This window comes from Ictidomys tridecemlineatus, chromosome 2, assembly GCF_052094955.1.
Source record: "Ictidomys tridecemlineatus isolate mIctTri1 chromosome 2, mIctTri1.hap1, whole genome shotgun sequence".
Classification (NCBI taxonomy): domain Eukaryota; kingdom Metazoa; phylum Chordata; class Mammalia; order Rodentia; family Sciuridae; genus Ictidomys; species Ictidomys tridecemlineatus.
Genome location: NC_135478.1, coordinates 20,200,045 through 20,220,567, shown reverse-complemented (window position 1 = coordinate 20,220,567; position 20,523 = coordinate 20,200,045). Strand labels below are relative to the sequence as shown.

The window sequence follows — 20,523 nt, the reverse complement described above, 5'->3', positions numbered from 1 at the left end:
GAGGGTGCCAGCCCAACCCACAGTCTTAGTTGCTGCCTACAAGGATCTTGACCAAGGATAATAGAAGTTACTGGAATATCTGACCCTGGGACAGGAGCCCTTAGGCTGCAGATGCAACTAGGATCACTCTGAGGGACAGATCAGCTTTCCATTTTCCCTTTAGTCACTGTCACATGCAGAGCCACTGCTCATCTGTAAGATGCCTATCAAAATTAGAAAAAGACTGTCCCTCACGGTGGGACACAGCCCTAGGGGCACACAGCTTTGCCACCTTGAGCATCTTTGCACAAGGAAAACCCCTTGCAACCACAGACAGCAGCCCTGAACCACACCCTTTTCTCTCACCCCCTTCTCTCTGGTTCTTTGCCCTAAATCTCTCCCTCGGTTCTTCTACCCTTGCTTCCTGTGCCCTCTCCTCTCTTTCTCTCTCCTTTGTCCCTGACAGGGGTGCCCAGCACATTCACCATGGTGTGGACCATCATCAGGATCCAGTTTGAGGATTATGGGTGAGCGGTCACCCTGCCCCCACCCCTCGGCTTCCATCACTTGGGTGAGATCCCCTGGGTGGAATGGCAGGTGGACAGTGTCCCCCAGAGGGGAGGTTAGAGGGAAGAACAGACTCTGGGCCCATTGTCTCTAGGGCTTGGGGCAGAGCCAGGGACAGTGGGAGTGACTGCTGACTCTCTGGGACTGAGGACAATCTCTTGTTCCCCTGCTCATACTCTGATCAGGTGCTGGGACACCATCAACTCCTCATTGTGGTGGATCATAAAGGCCCCCATCCTCACCTCCATCTTGGTAAGGCTTCCTCTCACCCCGTTGAGTTGGAGAAACTCAGACCCAGATTGGAGAGGCAACTTCCCTCAAGTCACATAGGAAATTAGTGTCAGGTCAGAGCTGAACTATAGGCTTCCCACTGCCTGATATGGGGTCATCCGATCTCCATGCCCCCAGCTCTTCCTCTAGAGTAAATGGGTTGAGAGGCACAGTCATTAGAGATGTGAAGTAGAGGTCCTAGATGACCACCCCAAAGAGCGAAGAGCTAGTGAGGGGCGGCATAAACCCAGAAAGACAGGCCATCAGCCTGGAAGACTAAACATCCCCTCTCTGAGTGACCAACCGCCAGGTCCCCACTCCACCAGGTGAACTTCGTCCTGTTTATTTGCATCATCCGAATCCTGGTTCAGAAACTGCGACCCCCGGATATCGGGAAGAATGACAGCAGTCCATACTCGTGAGTGTGGGCCCAGTGCTCTTGTCCCCTACCTCCTCTAACCCCAGCCCTCAAATAACCTTGCATCCCCTTGAAGAACCCTGTCCCGAACCTCTAGAGTCACCAAAAAAGCCACATTGCTCTTGCCCACTGCCATTCCATGGCCTGGCTCAGCCTACCAGTGTCCCTTGGCCCTGCCCACCTCACCAGGCTGCCCTCAGAATCCCTTGTCTGCTTCTTCTCCACTAGCTCACCTGGCGTCGTTCCCAGGTACACATCGCTGTCAAGCCACAGAGCTCAAGAGGACAGAGATAACCTGTGTCTTGTTCGTACTGTGTACCCAGTCCCTGGCATGTGCATGGTACAGAAAAGGGGTGCAATAAATGCATGGCAGATGAAAGCCCTAGGGGAGTCCCCAGTCTACCAGTGTGACAGCCATGTTCAGACTCAGTATTATAATAAGGACATCTGCAATTTACATGTGCTAAGGGATCTCCATGCATCGTCTCATCGTATCCACTCAGTCCCCTGTAAAACTGCTCTCCAGGGCTCAGGATCACATGATCATAGGCAAGGAGAAAGGGGAATGATGTCCATGGGACAGTAAATATGTTCCTTGCTTGGAAAGGCATGAGGGCTGTCCCCTGTGCTTGCGAGGACTAGAGACAGAGGCAGGTTTTTATTGGAGCAACAGGATTGAAAAGCAGAAATAAAGAAATGTGAAAATATGAAAAGGGCTTTGGGAAGGTGAGTAGGGTCTGCATGCCCAGAGAAGGGAACAGGAGATTGAGCATCCGTGCTGTGCAGACAAGACAAAGCTGGCAGTGCCACATGGGATTTCTGGTCCTGGGATCTTAGAATGTTCTTGGCCCGGCTTTTCTTTCGACATTGTGTGCTGTGGCTCCAGATTCCAGCTATAATGTCACGAGCTGCTGGATTTAGGATTCTATTCTGGAATCGTGTGATTCTCTCTGATGAGACTTAAGACTCACGTCCCTGGTGTGACCGCGTCCTCTCCTGCCTGCCAGGCATGTAGGTGGAGCGTCCCCTCCTGTTGAAGAAGGGAAGGCCCAGTGAGGGTCTGCAATCTGTGAGGAGCAGCACATCCGGTTGTGCACGCTCACCCTCTCCTCTGCCCGTGGAGCCTCATTTCCCCCAACATGCAAATGGGCTTGAATCTGAGGGAAAGAATCTGAGCTGGGCCTGGCCAGGTCCGTGTGGGTGAGATAGATGGGAAGGGAACAGCTGTCATCAGGCAGAAGGGGTGGCAAGAGCTGGAGATGGCGCTCCCCGAGGAGGGGCTGTCAGCTCCCACTCTCCACCTCCCCATAAGCCTTCAATTTAAAGAAAGCCTCCATCTGTCAGCCTCAGTGAAGGATAGGTTTGTGGCCAAGGAAGGGTGGGCAGTGCTCTGGATCCTTGCATGGGTGGGAGCCAAGCCCAGGAAGGAGTGGGAGGGGGTAAGGCCAGCTCCTCTGCTCCCAGGTTACTGGGGGACCTCAGACCCAGGATAGCCCCTCCCCCCTGTACTGACTTCCGGGAGAGGAAAGATAGGGGCAGAGACAACCCCTACCAACCTCTTCCCAGACTTCCCCCATCTAGGAAACCATGGGCTCACACTGCCTGGACCAGCTGTGAGGTCAACTGGTACAGAATGAGCCCTGTGCCATGGAAGAGAGGAGAGAATTTAGAGTGAATGCTGACCCTGCTGAGCTCTGGTGAAGAAGGAGTTGGTCCTTAGCAACATGAGAGAAGCATACTGGGAACGTGTGCATTGGTGTGCAGAGGTCGGGGAGTGCGGGAAAGGGGTGCAATCCCAGGGAAGATGGCAACTCCTGGAGAGGTGGACACAGCAGAAAAGCTGAAGACAGAGAGCTGTACTGAGTAACCCTAGTGACCAGGCATAAACTTGGGCACTCGCCATACTCCCAAGGGGCCTTGAACCTATAGCACTGCAGCTGGAAAGATTTTCCTCCCAGAAGTCCTCATTCCCAATAAGGAAAATGCACTGTTTTATAGCACCCAAAGTACTTCTGAGTTTACAGTAGGCCCCTAACTCTGTTACTTGACTGTGTTGTGTGCATACATTTACCTAGTTGTATAGATTGTATAGGGAGAACCAGGATCTCTTGTTCCTGAGAACATCTCCCTAGTAGCTGAAATCCCACACTTACATATCATCCACACTGGCCTCTCCTTTATATTCTCTTCTCTGTAAGGATGAGAATAGAGGGACTTTCTCTCTCATGCTTTCCTCCGGGCTTGGAGGCCAAGGGCATGAGGGCAGTGGCAATGCAGATTTAGGACAGGAACAGATGTGGGTATGACATGTAGGGGAGCCAGCAGTCCCTCCTCACCTTGTTTGCATATGTCATGCCTCAGCAACCCCACACCAGGCCCTATGGTATCCACATGAGTAGACACACCTGCCCACAGCTGGCCCTCCCTGTCCCCAGGAGGCTGGCCAAGTCCACGCTCCTGCTGATCCCCCTGTTTGGAGTGCACTACATCATGTTCGCCTTCTTCCCAGACAACTTTAAGGCTGAAGTGAAAATGGTCTTTGAGCTCGTCGTGGGATCTTTCCAGGTAGGAACCATTGACTTCAGGATGCATTCTTCTTAGGGCTTTAAGGGATTTCAACCTGGACTCTGGGCCTTTGCCACTGAACTCCAATCTTATTGTGATAAGTGTTGGTTGAGCATCTACTTTGTTGCTTAGTTCTTTCCTTAACCAAAGGAACACAGGGATTGTGTCAGGCCAAAGGCGGGGTGGGGCTAGGAGTTCCTGCTATCTGTCCACCTCACTTATGCTGTCCCCTTCCTCCCCAGGGTTTTGTGGTGGCCATCCTCTACTGCTTTCTCAATGGAGAGGTAAGTCCTTCCTAGACCTTGAGAGCCAGGGTCCATTATCAGTGATGGGCTATATGCAGAGCAAGGACAGGTTAAACCTCACTATTAGACTATTAGCAACTCTGTCAACCTAAAACCTGTTAAAAATGCAGATCTCTGAGACCACCCCAGACCTGCTGACCTAGAATCTGCATTTTAACCCTTTCCTCTGGGTTCAGGGCTGATTGCTGTGCTCAGCAGAGCTGGAGAGGCATCTAGTTGGCTGTATACAGTGTTGAGTGGGGGTAGGGCAGCAAGGGAAGGTGGAGTTGCTGTGGAGTCCTGGCTACAGAGCACGGACATCCTCATGGATGAGCTCCAGTGAGTTGGAGTGTGGCGATGGGAAGAACCGGGGTACAGCCACCCCCAGTCAGCACCCTTATGGTGCCTGAAATTCCACCATTGCAGTCTAGGCTGCATTCTGTTATCCTCTTTGCCTCCCACCTCCCCCCACTCCAAGGTCCTGATTTGATCCTGGCCCCAAAACGTTCCCAACTCTGCACAGCCCGAGAAACAGCATCTGGGTGTCTCAATTTAGACTTCCAAAGAGGATATGACTGGTTGGCTCAGCACCCTAAATAGACAACAGCAGAATTGGCCCGTGGAGTGGAGAAAGCTCCAAAGTGGCGGGCCTGACCACCCTCCCCTCTCCTAGGTGCAGGCTGAGCTGCGGCGGAAGTGGCGACGCTGGCACCTGCAGGGCGTTCTAGGATGGAACCCCAAACACCAGAACCCGTGGGGAGGCAGCAGCGGCGCCACGTGCAGCACGCAAGTCTCTATGCTGACCCGCGTCAGCCCCAGCGCGCGCCGCTCCTCCAGCTTCCAGGCCGAAGTCTCCCTGGTCTGATCACTCCAGGCCCGGGGAACCAAGGCGGCCCCTTCAGCCTCTTCATACCCACCCTGGCCCGCACCTGGACAGAGGCCTGCCCGAACGTGGGCAGCCACAGGCTGAGGCTGGAAGGCTGCCCTGGAGCCCTGTTCAAACACTCCTGGAGAACTTTTGCACCTCTGCAAGCACCTCTACGTGGGCTGGAGAGCTGGGAGCTCCTCCCCTGGAGGATGCGATGGAAATATCATCAGACTCCTTCCTCCTCCAAAGGGTCCCCTGCCGATCAAAGGCAAGAAATCTGCATACTCCCCTCCTGATTGCTCCCGTGGTCTTTTCTGACGAATCCAGTCGGAGCAAAGAAACTACCCATCCTCAAAGTTTTTGACATCCGAGGGCAAAGAGGTTTTGCCCCTACAGATCACCCGCCACCACCACCCTTATGATGCCTGAAATTCCACCACTGCAGTCAAATTCCTTTAAGTTAAGCATTGCTATTCAGGCATCTTCTTCCCCCCCCCCTCCCGTGACCTCTTACCTGCCATCTCTCCAGGTGAGTGAGTTTCTCTACCTCGGGCAGATAAGATTGTGGTTTGGAGTTTGTGTTTGGGGAGCACATCTATATTTGTGAGACCCTCTGAAGTGGAGTGGGTTCCAGCATCTATCAGGTTGGACAATGCAACCCAAGGACTGAGGAACTCTGGGGCCTTGGGAAGGAAGGAGACTGCATCAGCAAATGCTGAGACCTAACACTAAGCCCACCTGGTCGCCAAGCTTCCGTGGCTTCATCTATAAAGTAGGATCAGTCACACCAGCCTTACGCACAACCAAAGCATTCAAGATCTTTTCTCCTTGGCTGCTCACCTATGTGCCAACTATTGAACTAGGCTCAGAGATGTGCACTCATGGGCCCCTTAATCCTCACATCAACCCAGCCAGGCAGGAATTAATCTCCCAATTTCACAGATGGGAGACTCTCTCTCAGAGAGAGCAGGTATCTCACCCTGTCTTATAGACAGGAATTGAACTCAGATCTGGCTGATGGGGAAGTGAAAACATAAGACTCTTACTTTACTACCTTTTTATGTATTGTAACCAGCTAAATCTTCTTGGCTTTTTGTATTACCACTGATATTGTTATTGCCATTATTCCTGAATCCCCATCACTACCCCAACCTTCATGGACTGTGGCTGAGTCCTCCAGCCCATGTGTCTCGACACAACAGTCTGGTGGTCAGAGTATACTATGTCTGTCATTCACCCATGTGGCCACGCAGCTTCTCATCCAAGCCTGTGCTGGAAGATCCCTTCCGACCGCAACAGGCTCATGCAACAATAAATGTTGACTTTAATTGGCTTGGTTCCCCCTGGTAGTTGTTGTTCCTATGTGGCCTGGCTTCTTATTTACAGTGTCTCCCCCTACTCCAAAGAGAGGTGAAGCCAGATGCCTCCATCCCTCTGGCTTTTGACAGGAATCCCATGTTTCTATGTGAGAAGCACAAATTTTGAGGGATTTCAAATCACTTTTTGAGTTGTATTCTTTCTCTTCTTCTGAGTGCAATAAAGTTATTACACATCCACATTGTGACTCTCACCCCCTAAATCTAGCCAAGGGGAGACGATTTTAATCTTGGACCAATACAATATCGCTGACAGAGCTGCCCATGGTCCTAGAAATGGCAAAATTTCACAGGCCACAGTCATTCCTGAAAACAAGGAGGAAAGATGAAATATATGGATAATTCTTGCCACTCCAGGGCACAGGCAATCCATATATATAACCATTACCTAGGGTTCAGCCAAGAGCAGATAGAGGACAGAATAAATGTCACCAACATGAGACAGGGAACAGAGACAGTATGACTAACAGAAAGGCTTAGACCCAGAGACAGTATGACATCTGTCAGCAAGAGATACCTCCAAAGCTGTTGCCCAAGCTGACCTCTTTGGGTTCCACCTCTGCAAATTTGCAAAGAGCTTGTCTTGCTGGAAGAGCCAGTGACAGATGCCAAACTGGTAAAAAGAGGTCAGAAAGGACTGGCAAAGGCTCAGATCTGCCTACAAGCTTTCTATAAAGCCCGTCCTGTTCAGTAACATCCCAAGATGTATCCCACCAAATGAGAGAACCCTATGGAGTGCTTGAGTTGTGTGAAGGTCAGGAAGAGCTCCATGCAGAGCTGGACCTGGGCCGTTCACCACAGTGCCTGAAATCATCTCATGGCTTCAGGGTAAGGCAGGGAAGCCTGGAGGGGAAAGCAGTTATTATCCAAGAAGGTAGGGAGTGAACTAAGAAGAGAGACCCAAGATGTGGACAACAAAAGTGAGAAGTGAGTTGGGGTCCTGCTCAGAGAGTGACAGGAGGTGAGAAGCAGAGTGCTGGGCATTCCGGCTGGGGAGAAGCTGAAACAGTCTCAGGTGAAAGGCCCTAGAAAACACAGAAAGACACCCCAGGCTGAGAACAGCCGTGAAGTAGAGCCGGAACTTCTCCTTCACCTCTCGGGTTACCCTAGTTCCCAAGTCCCTCTCCTGCCTGGTCAGGCAACTGTTAGGTCAGGCTAACTCATCTCTATTGCCACCTGGTGGGTGCTTCAAGGACTTCACCAAGGCTGTCCTCAATATCCCCATGCAGATCTGGGCCAAGTGACCCAGAAAGTAGGACTCTGTCCTGAGCTCTATTCAGAGTGAGATGTAAAAAAAAAAAAAAAAAAAAAAAAGAGGAAGTTGTATAGCCACAGGACTGGTCCTCAGGTTTAGCTGGGATTAAGGAGACACAGGGCCTGGCTCTCAGACCAAGCCTCTAACCTCTACCATACACGAACCATGCCTCTGACCCAGCTGTAACCCTAAGTAAGAGCCCCAGCCCCTGGGTTGGCCACAGGCTAGACTCTGGTTCCCTACTGAGCCCTGACCCCAGACTGTGAAGTCAAAGGTCAGTTAGTTCAGGTTAGTCAAGGCGCCCCCACCATCCCAGCCCAGAGAGCTGCAATCCCCACTGCCGGAGAGGCCATCATGTGGATAATTCTTGCCACTCCAGGGCACAGGCTATCCAACGAAGGTGTCTGGTTGCTAGCAGAATTGATGGAGGACAGCTTCTCAGTTGAGGTGACACTGAGGTGGTCTCTAAGGACTAGGTAGGGATCTCCGAATCCATAGGTTTGTTGGGCGCCAGGGACACCTAAATCCAGGTGAGCAGACGCTGGGAGCTCTGTCTAGCAAGACAAAGGGGAGGGTTCACAAATGAGGTTGAGGGGAAGACAGGGGATTTGGGGTAGGCCACTCTGGCTGCTGAAAAGGGCCCAAGGGGCACATCTGGGGAAGATTTCCAGTTCATCAACCAGGCAAGGGAGGAAAAAGAGAGCTGGGGAGAGGATGACCTGGTTTGGGACATGCTGAATATAATGTCTGTGGCACATCTGGGGAAAAGCCCCAAAACTTTTGATATCAGGACCTGAGGAGGCAGAAATGTGGATGGCCATGATGGGGGAGCATGTGCAGGAACATCCCACACAGTGTGCTGGGCAGGGGTGGGGTGAGGAGTCAGAATCAGCTCTGACATTTCCACTGCTTGCCCAGGGCCTGTTTTAATGAGCAATGACCCAGCGTCCCCCTTCTCCCCCCATGTGGGAACAGGAACTGCCCTTATCTCTCCTGGGGGAGGGGGCCGGAGCCACAGCTGGCAGTCATTAAACACCCTGCTTGGGCCAGGGATGGTTGAGATATTAATAGCCAGGAGTCAATGGCCCTGGAGACATAGCCTCCCAGGAAGAGGGACAGTAACTTCAACAGGCCATGGGGACAAGGAGGACAGGTCAGGAGGCCATCTTGGCAAAGCCCCAGCCTCCGTGCATGACAGATGAAGTCCAGAGAAGGGAAGAGATATGCTTGGGATCACCAGTAAAGGCATTGGTAGATCCTGACCTTGAACCCTGTTCTCCACATCCCAGAACCCTAACTCTTCTATTGTATGGATTGGGAAGGAGGAGATCCTTGGGCGTGCCCTGTATGAAAACACAAGAAGAGCAGATCTAGTTAGCAATACTGATTCTGTCTGTATTTAAAATCTTGATATTTTGTTCATCATGTATTTTTTCATTAATTTTGATTTTTTTAAATATTGCATTAAAACATTATATACCTTGATTACCGAATTATTGTTGTTTTTTCCACCTTCTTTAATTCTGCACCTGAGGCAAGTTGCTCACTTGTCTCACCTTAGTCCCAGTTCTGTTCCCAGGGGTCCCAGCATCCCTGAGTTGCAGGATGTCGACATAGAAGAAACATTGGTGACCTCTAGGTCTGCCTCTAGTGCCTCAGAAAGAAAGGATTCTGTCAGCGTGATGCCAATGAGAAGGAGGCAGTTCCCAGGCTAATTCAGCAGCTCAATAATGTTGTCATAGACCTAATATTTTCTATCTCTCCACTCTACCATTCTCAGTGTGTTGGCTTCCCTCCTCAAGACTATTCCCTTGTGAATGCAAGATGGCTGTCACTGTCCCAAGCTTTATGTTCTCTTAGAACCTGGTCCACCAGCAGGAAGAAAAAATAGGGAAGATAACCTATCTAGGGCCCACCTTCTGCATATTATCCTACACCCAGATTAGGAACATAACTAACCCCAGCTGTAAGAGACAGCAGGGTTCTATAAGGGAAGTTAGGGCAATCACTGTTGAGTAGGAAACAGAGTCTGGCTCTCAGCTTGTTTTTGGATATCTCTGGGTAAGTGTGTGATCTTTGGATTTACTCTACCTAATCCTACTCAGAAATATGTGATAGAGGTGAGGGAGCCAAAATGGTCACGATTCAGTGTGAGGAGACAGAAAAGTCTAGGGGTTTGGTGCAGAGATACGCAATGCAGGAAATTTGATATAGGAAGGCTTGCAGGAATGGAGTTAGGGCACATTTCTATGCTCATTGTCACACTCCATAACTGCCACCTTGCAGAAAAATCATTGCCAATGTCCTAATTGTACATCCATTAAACTAATGACCAAAAAAGTACAGAATGTAGTGTCCTACTGCAAAAAAAAAAAAAAAAATCATCACCACAACAACAAAAACTCATGTCTGCCAGTTCTACCCAGTAGCCACCATCCTACAGAAAGAGCTGCCTCCACCTCCCTGTGCCTGCTCTCTTGGCTGTATTTCTTCCTCTGGCAGAGCCTAAACTGCATAATTCAGGAAACATAGTCTTAAGGCTTCCAGCCCATGCAACACAGAGGAACATGGAAGGGACTAAAGAAGAAGTTAATGACAATAGATAATGTCTAGCACAGGGATTCAAATGGTATTGTACTCCAGTTCCCTGAAAGCAGGGTCTATAACTAGGAAACAGAGAAAAATGAAAAAGGGAAGTGAAGAAAACCAATCTAAAGGTAAATTATTGAACTGGTCGCTGCTGGGACAATGGAGACTCATTGCCACTGGGACCCTTTGAGGACCTGGCAGAACATGCATCATAATTGTCCTCCTGAGGGGCATAAAAGGAAAGCATGAGCCACTGAATCCCATCACCTATTGCTCAAGGTGTGCCCATACCCACCCCCATACACTTTCAAGGGAGGCATGTATGAGTGTCCAGGTTCCTGTAGGTATCCCACACCTTGGCGTCAGAGGAACTCTGGGCAGAAAGTGCTGGCTATGAGGCATGGTTGAGGTGGGGGGGGGGGCTGTCAGATTACCCCAGTAGAAAATCAGCAAAGGTAGGCCAGAAGGTTATGAGATGGAGGGTCCCATATAGGTGACCCCAACGTTCCTTGCACATGAGGGTCTTCATGGACACACACTGGCCCTGCTGCTGAAGTTAGTTGCTGGTACTCATAGCTTGGTCTCACTTTACCCTAGCTGACTCAGCACCACTGTGGCTCTCTCTGGCCCCTCAGGCCCCTCTGGTCTCAGCTGTGCCCTGCCCCATCCTAGGTGTGACCTGCCCTCACCAGGACCTCCATGGCAGATTCACCCCACCATTCACCATGGCAGTACTCTGATAGGCCCACTAATTCCAACTTCCTCATGTCCTGTGGCATGCAGGAGTATCTGGATCCCTTCCAGGCCTCTGGGAGCTAAAGGTGGCTTAGTGTCGCTCACTCACACTGTCTTGCAGTTAAATCTATACTCCACCATTTTTACCCAGAAAGCAGAGCACAAGCTGCCTGGGGGGTCTGTCTTCCAAATACAGAATGGGACATACACACTTTTTATTTTCAGCTTTCATTTTCTTCCTTCAAGATGTTGTCCCAGATAATGAGACCAGGATACTGATGTCAGATTCTTCTCCTTCCCATTCTTCACCAGCTTTCCTCCCTCCCTCCCCCATCTCCTTTCTTCCTTTCCAGAGATGGCACCCCCCTCCCCAGCTCATAATAGTGGAGTAGCTTCAGAGGAATATACTTTCGGGAGTGAAGGAGTGAAATTTATGTCTATTAAATGTTTTCAATGTATCACCACCATGATAGTCATCCAACAAATGATTACTGGGTGCTTACCATGTGCAGAATTCTAGACACTAAGGGTAAAGTGGGGAGAAAGGCTGAGCCCCTGCCCTCATGGTGCTATAATTGTGGAGACAGGTAGTAAATGAGGAAGATCAGATAGGAAAGAAGCAGGTAAGAGGCTAGAATCAGGGGCTACATTGTTGGTTCGGGTGGTCAGAGGAGGCCTCCCGAAGGGGCTCAAGTAGATCAGGTCATTTCTCTTCTTGGTAATCAGAAGATTTTAAACCACATATGCCAGAACTGAAGTCCAGAGATCTTGAGGTCCTGTTCAAACCATCCAGTCCCCTGCCTCTGCAGCAACAGCTGGACAGTGTCCAAGGAGAAGCCAAGGCTAGGGCTGGGGGCCACAGCATGGTCTGAACCTCCCCTAGGCAGGAGTTCAGCTGCTCACTCCTTGGCAAGCAATTGGGAACAGGGATGAGGTGTGTTTCTTGAGCTCTCTATGGCAGCAGTGACAAGAGACCACAGACTCCATCTAGGCATGGGGACCCAAGAGGTTCCACTACCCCCCCCACCCCTCAGCTCAGTGTCCTCCATGCCAAGTGACAGAGAACAGGCAGCTCTTGAAAAGACTAATATTTACTCTTCAAATGGGAGCTGGCACGAGCTGTTTCCTGTAGCCGGCGTCTGGCTCACCCGTGGGATGGACACAACAGGAGGCACTCCGGGAGATAGGCAAATGTCCCCTCAGATATCAGCATTTAGGACAAGACAACGTCCGCTAGATGAGAACAACATGTTCCAAGGTCCCATCTCGTCTCCGCTAGGACACCTCTATGGTAGAGACCTCACTGCTCCCCAGCCCTGTTGGACCGCTCTGTGAGAAAGTTCATTCTAATGTTTGCCCTGCGTTCCATGCATCTGGCCCTTGCTCTTATCCCTGGGGCCTCAGAAAATGTGCCTGAAACAACCTCTCTATCAGGACTATGGTGGTCTTGGTCACCTTCTCCCTTTCCACCCCTAGCCATCTCAGGCTTCACTACCCCAGGCTCATAATCTGAGCTCCATGGCTAGCACAGGCTATTTCTGGGGTGGGAGGAAGAAATAGCCTTGGAGGCACCTCTGTCCCCCAGCAGCTGTGTTCCTTGTCCTCATGAGAGCCCTTCAGCTGAGTGCCTCCTGTGGGAAAGAATCTTGGCCAGGAAACTACTGGTCAGGCGGCCTCAGTCCAGGGAGGAAAGAGTCCCTGGCGGCCAGATTGGCTCCCACTCACCAGCTCTTCTCTCTGGGGTCCCCTCCTCTCTTCTCTCCCCTTTCTGCATCCCTCATGGCCTCTGAAAACCACTCTTGATGAGTACAGTCCCTGGCCTCTGGTTCAGTTCCTCCCCTTGCTCACGGAAAGCTAAAATAATCCAGTAGCATGCAGGGCTTTGGAAGCCTCGGAGGCTGGTCTTCTCTGTCTTGTCATGTCAACTCCAGGAAAAATACAGGCCCACTTCTTCCTCCCAGGACTCTCAAACCTGACTGCTGACTCTAGCGATTTTTTTTTAATTCTTTATTATCCCAATATCTAATTCCCATGATGCTGGCCTTATACATAACCATTTGAATGTATTTGGTCTTTTTGCCTATATTCCTACAAAATATTTTATCATTTTGTGCATATATTACTAGCCATATAAAAGTTATTATTCACTCAGCTCTGAGTGAACGTCCACATTGACGTTCTATGTAAACCCAGGGCTTCTGACTGCTTCGTGGTGTTCCATGGGCAGCCTGTGCTTATCTGTCCATGATGCTGTACAGGTTATATTCCACCATCAAAAATAAAACTTCCATGAACATTTATCTCCATACCTACTTCCTGAAGGATCTGTGTAAGAGTTTTCCTGAGACATAAAACCAGGAATGAAGTTTCCACATCATAAGGCATGTGCACACTTATTTCGGTAGGTAGGCCGTATCAGTCTGCCTGAGCTGCCATAATAAAACATCACTCAGTGTGGCTTAAATGACAGAAATTTATTTCCACATAATTCTGGAGGCTGGAAGTCTGAGATGAAAATGTCTGATGGCTGTTTCCTTGTCCTTCACAAGTTTTTTCCCAGTATCTGTGTCCTCCTAATCTTTTCTTATGAGGACACCAGTCCTATTGGATTTGGATCCACCCATATGACCTTATTTTACCTTAATTACATCTTTGAAAGGAAGATTCTGAGGTCTGGGGTAGGATTTAAACATGAGTTTTGGGGAGACACAAAACACCATGGCTTTGCAGGTGATCTGTGCCTGTCTTCTCACTGCCATCACCCAACAAAGTCCTTCTTTTTCCCACATTCCCTCCAACATTTGGTGCAAACTCACGAGCCTAAGATGGTATCTTACTATGATTTTAAAGTGTATTGAAAATTATCTTAAATCTAATCTGTATCTAATTATCTTGAATAGCTTCATATACTTATTAGCTTTTTCGGTTTTCTCTTCTGTAAATTGATAATTTTTTTAAAAAATCAGGACTTCTGGGCTGGGGTTGTGGCTCAGTGGAAGAGCGCTTGCCTCGCACCTATGAGGCACTGGGTTCGATCCTTAGCACCACATAAAAATAAATAAACATAATAAAGATATTTTTAAAAAAGAGAGAGAGAAAGATAGTTAAGAAAAAAATCAGGATTTCTGTCTTTCTCGATGATTTACAAAAACTGCTTCTAAATTAACCCTTATTGGTTTTAAGCATTATAAATATCATCTCCCATTAAGTTTGTCCATGAAATCTTACAAATAAGATTTACAAATTTATGAACTATTTTGCTTTAAGGGTTGTGCCTGTGATGTTTTTGTTTAAGAAGTACATTTCTGGGCTGGGGATGTGGCTCAAGCAGCAGTGTGCTCGCCTGATATGCGTATGGCCCGGGTTCAATCCTCAGCACCACATACAAACAAAGATGTTGTGTCCGCCGAAAAATAAAAAATAAATATTAAAATTCTCTCTCTCTAAAAAAAAAAAAAAAGAAGAAGAAGAAGAAGTACATTTCTACCCCAAGCCAAAAGGATATTTTTCCTGTTCTTCAATGAACTGTACAGATCTGGCCTTGCATATTTGATCCAATGTCTTACAGCTGACTCAGCAGTGCCAGACAGGGCCTCCCTGCTGGGTGCATGCAGGTGGGCCCCTTCCTCTCTGAACTTCTCTTCCACCAGCACTGCCCAAAGATGCTTGGCACTTCTTGACCTTCAAGGGGTGGGGCCTATAAATAAAAAAGGCAACCCAGCAGCCTGAACTTCTCACCCAGCCCTCCTAGCACAGAAAGGGCATCTTCATGGGCTAAGATTCCCTTTTGTTCTTTGAGAATGCTGCCAGCTATGTGCAGTCCCTTGTTCCAGCCCAGGGGACAAGTCTCTTCTTCCCCACCTGAGCAACAAGGCTTTGCTAACCTTCAAATCCCAAATCTAATAATTTGATACTTATTTTGGAAGCTTTGCCTTTCTCCAAAAAAACTGGGCTCAAGATAGATACAGTAGGGATACTTGGAACTTCCAGCTCCGATGTTTAAACGGAAGATGGTCAGGAGAGGATGGCGTACTTGCTTCCTTCTGGGAATTCTGTCAGCTGCTGCAGGAAAGCGTCTGTAAAAGGACACCATCTCTGGGCTGGGAACCCCATGATGAGGCCAGCAGCTGCGCCTCCTGGTGGTCATTTTGTGACCAGGTTGGTCCCAGAAGATGAAAACTTCCATCACCCTCAGTACAGACAGAAGCCCAGAACCCAGAGCAGGGGATATGCCTGCCTATGGACACACAGCAAGTGGGGACAGAGTCTGCAGAGAAGGCAGGCAGCCCAGCCCCCAAGGCAGCACTGTGACTGCTGTCTTGGCTGGGGACTCCTGCGAAGAACTGTACCTGTCCAGACGTCACTGGACAAGAAAACCAAAATGTCACTTCTCTCAATACTCCCTTCCTATTCATCAGGCCCTACTCATACCACATAGGAAAAAGGACCTACATCTCCAAATGGTTCATACAGTACAAACACAAATACACACATTAATAAACACCTTAGATTTATTCTCCCACTTCTGAAGCCACCTCATTTAATTTATATATACACAGTATATAAATGACTATACAACATTCTGTATGTACACTGACAAGAGTTTAGGTTTTATCACTATGTGAAAGTTTGTTAAAATGTACCCATGATGTACTCAAAATAGATCTTTGCTGTTACATGAAAACAGTAAGAAGCTTGTGTGACAAGGACAGCAAATACTGGAAATGAGTATGTAAGATAAATGGTTTTCCCCTGGCTAGATCAGCCTCAATTTTTTATGCTCTTAGTATAAAATTCCATTAAATAAAATTGAATCCTGGGGGTTAAGTCATATTAATAATTCATTAGCTAATACTTCTGAAGCAATCCCAGAATTATACAAATGTAAGGGCTAAAGGTCATATGTACCACACACAAGTTAAAGGAACAGAATGGGTTTGATAATTTTACCCTAAAATAAAAGGCGCTTGTGAGACAAAGCTCTGACATCAGTACACATGGGCAGATGTTTCCATATCCAACCATTCCCAGATTTTAACAACAAGCCCCTTTCCACACGTTCCCTGCTGATGAGGTTTCCCCAGCAACAGAAGTTTGATATCACTGTTCCCAGATAGGAGAATTAAAGGTCTGCTAATTTGAGTTGGTGACAGACACTGAGGTTTGGTCCAACCAACAGAATGGGCCTCCTTAGATCCTGGAGTAAACCCAATGCCAATGCTACCAGGAGCTCTGTGCCTAGGAAGCAGGAGGTCCAAGGGAAGAGAGGTCACGATCTTTCTGGAATGAAAGAATGAGGTCATTTCCACGGCAGTCTCATAAAAGGCCTTTTTGCAAAGGTCAGAAGACACGGCTGTGCCAAGCTGCCTAATGCACCCAGAGCCTACAGGACCAGGTTGACTCAAAGACCTCCTCCTCCTGCACATGAACAATGTATCACCCAGTATTACCCTCCACTACCACTGCTGATTCTCACAGCAGCATACAGGATTGCAGATTGATGTTTTCATCATTTCCCAGAAGAGAAAACTGAGGCCAGACAGGCAGGGACTTCCACTGTGATGTAGGACTGAGTGGAAGAGCCAAGCCAATCTCAAGGCCATCTGGTAAGTGGATCAATGTACACCTTCCAATGCCTCATCCCTTGAGGGCATGTCCACATACTCTTCCTCTACCATTATTATTAGCAGTCAGAGTACACAGGCAGAGCTCCCCATACCTGTGCAGAATTCTGCCTGGGATTCTGGAATATAAGCAATGGATGAGCAGGGTTTGCTGGGCACATCTGATTGCAGTAATCACTCCCATCCCTATCCTCACTTGTGCTAGACTGTGCATATAGCAGATTATCTGAGAGCCACTATCCTGCATGTTACTAGCAGTCAACTCCTAGTTAAGGAGCAGCAAATGGCATCCCTTGATAAGGTGCAACATGCACCCACTGCATGCCAAGGGGTGGCTGTTATCTTCCAGCAGACAATAGAGCCCTCAATTCAGCTTCCCTAATTCCCCTGTCCCAAACAGCCAGCCATTTGTGGCCTGTTAGCCATCATCTTTGACTCTGAGCAGGGCTGACCACCAAAGTACTAATCCTCCCTGAGGCCTGACTCTCAGACAGGCTAAGAGGGCTAGCTTCAATGCAGTCTGTTCCCATTATGAAGTCCCTCTGCCTACCCTCTCAATCACAATTCAGTGGCTTTCCTATTTATTTAGAGACTCTGGTTCTACCTCTATCCCTAGGTCTGGAGTGTAGTAGACAGAGATGGAAAAAGGCAGCGGAGTTGGAGAATCAGAGCACCTAAGAAAGAATAGAGAAGCTAAGGGGTAAGGCCTACTGAAATGACTAACTGCTTTTATTTGGGCACTCCTCCAGAAACCCTTTCCCCCATCCCTTAAGGAACTTGAAAATGTTGGGCTATGTTCCCCAGGGCATGTCAACAGAATTCACAGATAATGGGTGCACTCCTAAGAGGCAAAATCAGGTGTCTATGGTCACACTGCTAGCACTGAGAGGGAATGCCACCCCAAATGGGCCCCAGTTGTCTCCACCAGCACAATAAGGCCAACCGCAGGAAGAGTAAAACAGAATCTTCTGTATCCTGCCTAAGAGCACTGAGCCACACTCTTGCCCTGGTGCTATAGAGAGATATAACACTCTCTGAAGCTCAAGCTCTCACAGCATCTGATCTCAGAAGACACCATTAAGGTTTTGTTTTCAGTACTGCTTCCTTTGTCCCTAGATCTGGCCCCATGAGATGGTTAGGCGAGTAGCATCAAATACAGGGACAGTGAAGGTGCCAGAACAGCAGTGGGTCCGTGGTGGACTAAAGAAAACTCCTGGGACATGGTACCAGCTTTCTGTCATCAGCATCACACAAAGGGCTACAAATCTCCAAGTCTGAGCTAAGTCAACCCCAATCCTGGGATTTCCCTTGGAGGAAATCACCAGACTTCTTTCCTGTCACTAGTCTCTCCCTCCAGCAGGTTGAGGTATCTTTTAGCGGGATTTCAGTTAAACAATGTTCTTGTGGTCATTATTTACACTGTTCTTCTAGTACACCTTTTTCCTTATGTCTGAAAAAATAAATCTCAAACCCCGTCTAGATGTTACCTGATTAAAACCACATTCAATCAAGTATAGATAATATCTCAACTGATGTACAGGTGGGTGGGCGCAGAGCTTCACCAACAAGGGTTCATCTTCAGGGACTGCTTCTTTATTGCTTAATAAATGGGCATCACAGTCTCAGACCCAAAACACATGGGGTGCAGGCTACACAGCAACACCAACATAAAACTGGCTCAAAAACAATATATTTTAAAGCTGTTTCTCATCAAATTTTAAAGCTTTTTTTGTGCGTGTGCTTTAATTTAAAAGGATTCTTCTCTCCTCTGGACTTGCCATTCTATCTTAACTGCCTCTTTAAAATTATCTCCCAGGAAAACTGAAAACTTATCTGTCAGGTATGTAGAAATTTTGAAGATGCAAAGTCAATGGAGATATAACCTTGAAGTTTATGTCTGAGGATGCTGCCCATATACTTTTCATATCCAGATATTTTGTAGTTGGTTAAAAATAGAAAATTCTATTATAAGAAAATAAAGTTTCTATGGCAACATTTTCCCAATCCAGTTCAGCGTCATATAAACTTGTGTTTCTTAAAATGATACCAAGGTAGCTCAATAACAATACCAATAATAACCAAATCTTAATTCTCTAAAACTACATTCTTGTTTCCCCACCAACTCAATCACTCTCACAATGGTTTTCTACTTTAAAAACTATCAAAATAGAATTTTAGCTTATCAAGTTACATAATTCAACCCAAAGTATTCCATGCAATTGTGGTTGAGTTATTCAGATTCCAGACTTCTACCAAAACAACCAAAGAGCAAACTCCCAAATAACCTCCTGGGCCATTTGAGCCTGACAACCCAGGCTGAAATTTCTGGAGACTTGAAGGATGGATCTCATTCTGAGCTATACGTAGGAAAATGATGACCAATCAATTTTTTGACAATGAAATAAACTTTCCAGACCATGTATCAGTTATAGCTTAATAAAGTTTTAAAAAGTTAACATTACTATTAATAAAAAAAATGAGGTTCTTGATCTAAGTAAGATTATCAGGAAAGATGTAGAGAAGTAATTAACTTGGGGGCCTTTGGGAAGAGGCACACTGGATCACATAGTCATCACCATTAAAATGACAGGCATTCAGCTGCTATTTCAAAGGCTGATGCCAGGAGTTTCTGCCAACTGGGGCTGGGAAGTATGTGAATCCACACCATCTGCCTACTCCACTTTGTGGTCAATTGTCAGGCATCCAGAAATTCTCAGGTCTGCTCATGCTTATAAGCTTATGATCCAACAGTATTGATTAATCAATTAATTTTCTGATAAAAATATTCTGATATACCCTGCAAATAAATATACAACATTTCTGTACCCACAGTCCCACCACCATAAAAGGTTATCTATAAATTAAGTGACCTCAGATTTCTTAACCATTTTCTTGGCTTACTTTTGTCTTCACCCTAAATGAAGTTCAGTTTATATCCAAAATATATTTAAATATTTCAATGATATATCAAACCTAAGTTATCAAAAATGTAAACAAAATTTACCTAGCTTATATCCATGAACTATATGTTTAAGTTTTTAATTCACCCTGTACTGACCCTCTGTAAAAAACTAACCAAGTCACATTTACACTATTTACGTTTTAAAGTAGTTGCTTGGAGACAACTGCCAATTACTAAAACTAGTATTACTGAATTTGGTAGTTTATTGTATCATTTAATTTAAAAGACCAAAATGTTTCCATTCTGATCTTCCAATAATTCTCCTTCTGAGTAAGCCCTAGGATTCTGCTGTCCTAAGTAAACATGCTCAACTAGAGGTTCTGCAATGATGCTCAGCACACAACCAAGACCAGGTGGGTATTGAGTGACCTCATGATTTCCACAGCACCTGTTAGAAATCCTCAATCTCGGTTTTTCAATCCAGTTTAGTTGAAAGGAACGTTAAGCATGGAAACTTGAGGTGAACTTGGAGAAGCAAGAAGGGAAACACAGATTGACTCTCCAAAGAAAATCAAAGGATCCATGGTGTCCTCACACTCCACAGTCAGACTGCTTTTCCTGAAGCTGTCTTGTCAGTATCTGGTATGAAGACAGAAAAGCCACTCCTATGTGGAAAAGGATCTGCCAGAGGTTCCTCAGCCCATGCAGGTACACATTACCCAGGCAAATAAAGAGCAGCATCAGCACTACCTTCATAGTCCTGGCTGGACTGTAGAACAGGTACAAATAACACTGAAACGAGACCACACAACACAACCAATCAGAGATAATCAAACAGCCACAAGATTAGGTGCAAGAGTCACCTCCTGCAGGTGCCACCAACAGCATCATTTCACATGCATTCACTAATTAAATTATATTCACTACAGTGAAGCTTGAACTTCCTGGTTAGGCTGCTGCTGATCTTTGGATGAAAGACAGGATTTGAAAAAGAGGAAAGTGAAACAGATGTTGACAGGAGGAATGCTGGAAAGAAGCTAAAGACATAAAAGATGGTATCCAGGCTGTGGGCTGCGGAGGAGAGGGAGAGG

General features: G+C 47.3%; 2 protein-coding genes across 17 annotated transcripts in view; one reads left to right on the top strand and one right to left on the bottom strand.

The window, feature by feature from the left end:
* Window positions 1–9,067, top strand: part of Vipr1 (vasoactive intestinal peptide receptor 1) — a 47,658-nt gene extending 38,591 nt beyond the window's left edge. For 3 of the 6 annotated variants that reach the window (XM_040290134.2, XM_040290135.2, XM_040290139.2), the window contains exons 8-14: window positions 446–506; window positions 732–798; window positions 1,143–1,234; window positions 1,463–1,483; window positions 3,670–3,799; window positions 4,042–4,083; window positions 4,757–9,067. In XM_040290134.2, the coding sequence (XP_040146068.1) occupies window positions 446–506; window positions 732–798; window positions 1,143–1,234; window positions 1,463–1,483; window positions 3,670–3,799; window positions 4,042–4,083; window positions 4,757–4,948 (605 nt within the window). In that variant the 3' untranslated portion in view covers window positions 4,949–9,067. Of the gene's footprint in view, window positions 1–445; window positions 507–731; window positions 799–1,142; window positions 1,235–1,462; window positions 3,241–3,669; window positions 3,800–4,041; window positions 4,084–4,756 lie in introns of those variants that run through there. The other 3 variants (XM_040290136.2, XM_021735047.3, XM_040290137.2) reach the window with 2 other exon arrangements.
* Window positions 1,874–20,523, bottom strand: part of Sec22c (SEC22 homolog C, vesicle trafficking protein) — a 41,281-nt gene continuing 22,631 nt past the window's right edge. For 5 of the 11 annotated variants that reach the window (XM_040290141.2, XM_040290144.2, XM_078038058.1 and 2 more), the window contains one exon: window positions 15,400–20,224. In XM_040290141.2, the coding sequence (XP_040146075.2) occupies window positions 20,024–20,224 (201 nt within the window). In that variant the 3' untranslated portion in view covers window positions 15,400–20,023. Of the gene's footprint in view, window positions 8,926–9,138; window positions 20,225–20,523 lie in introns of those variants that run through there. The other 6 variants (XR_013434323.1, XR_013434324.1, XM_021735044.3 and 3 more) reach the window with 6 other exon arrangements.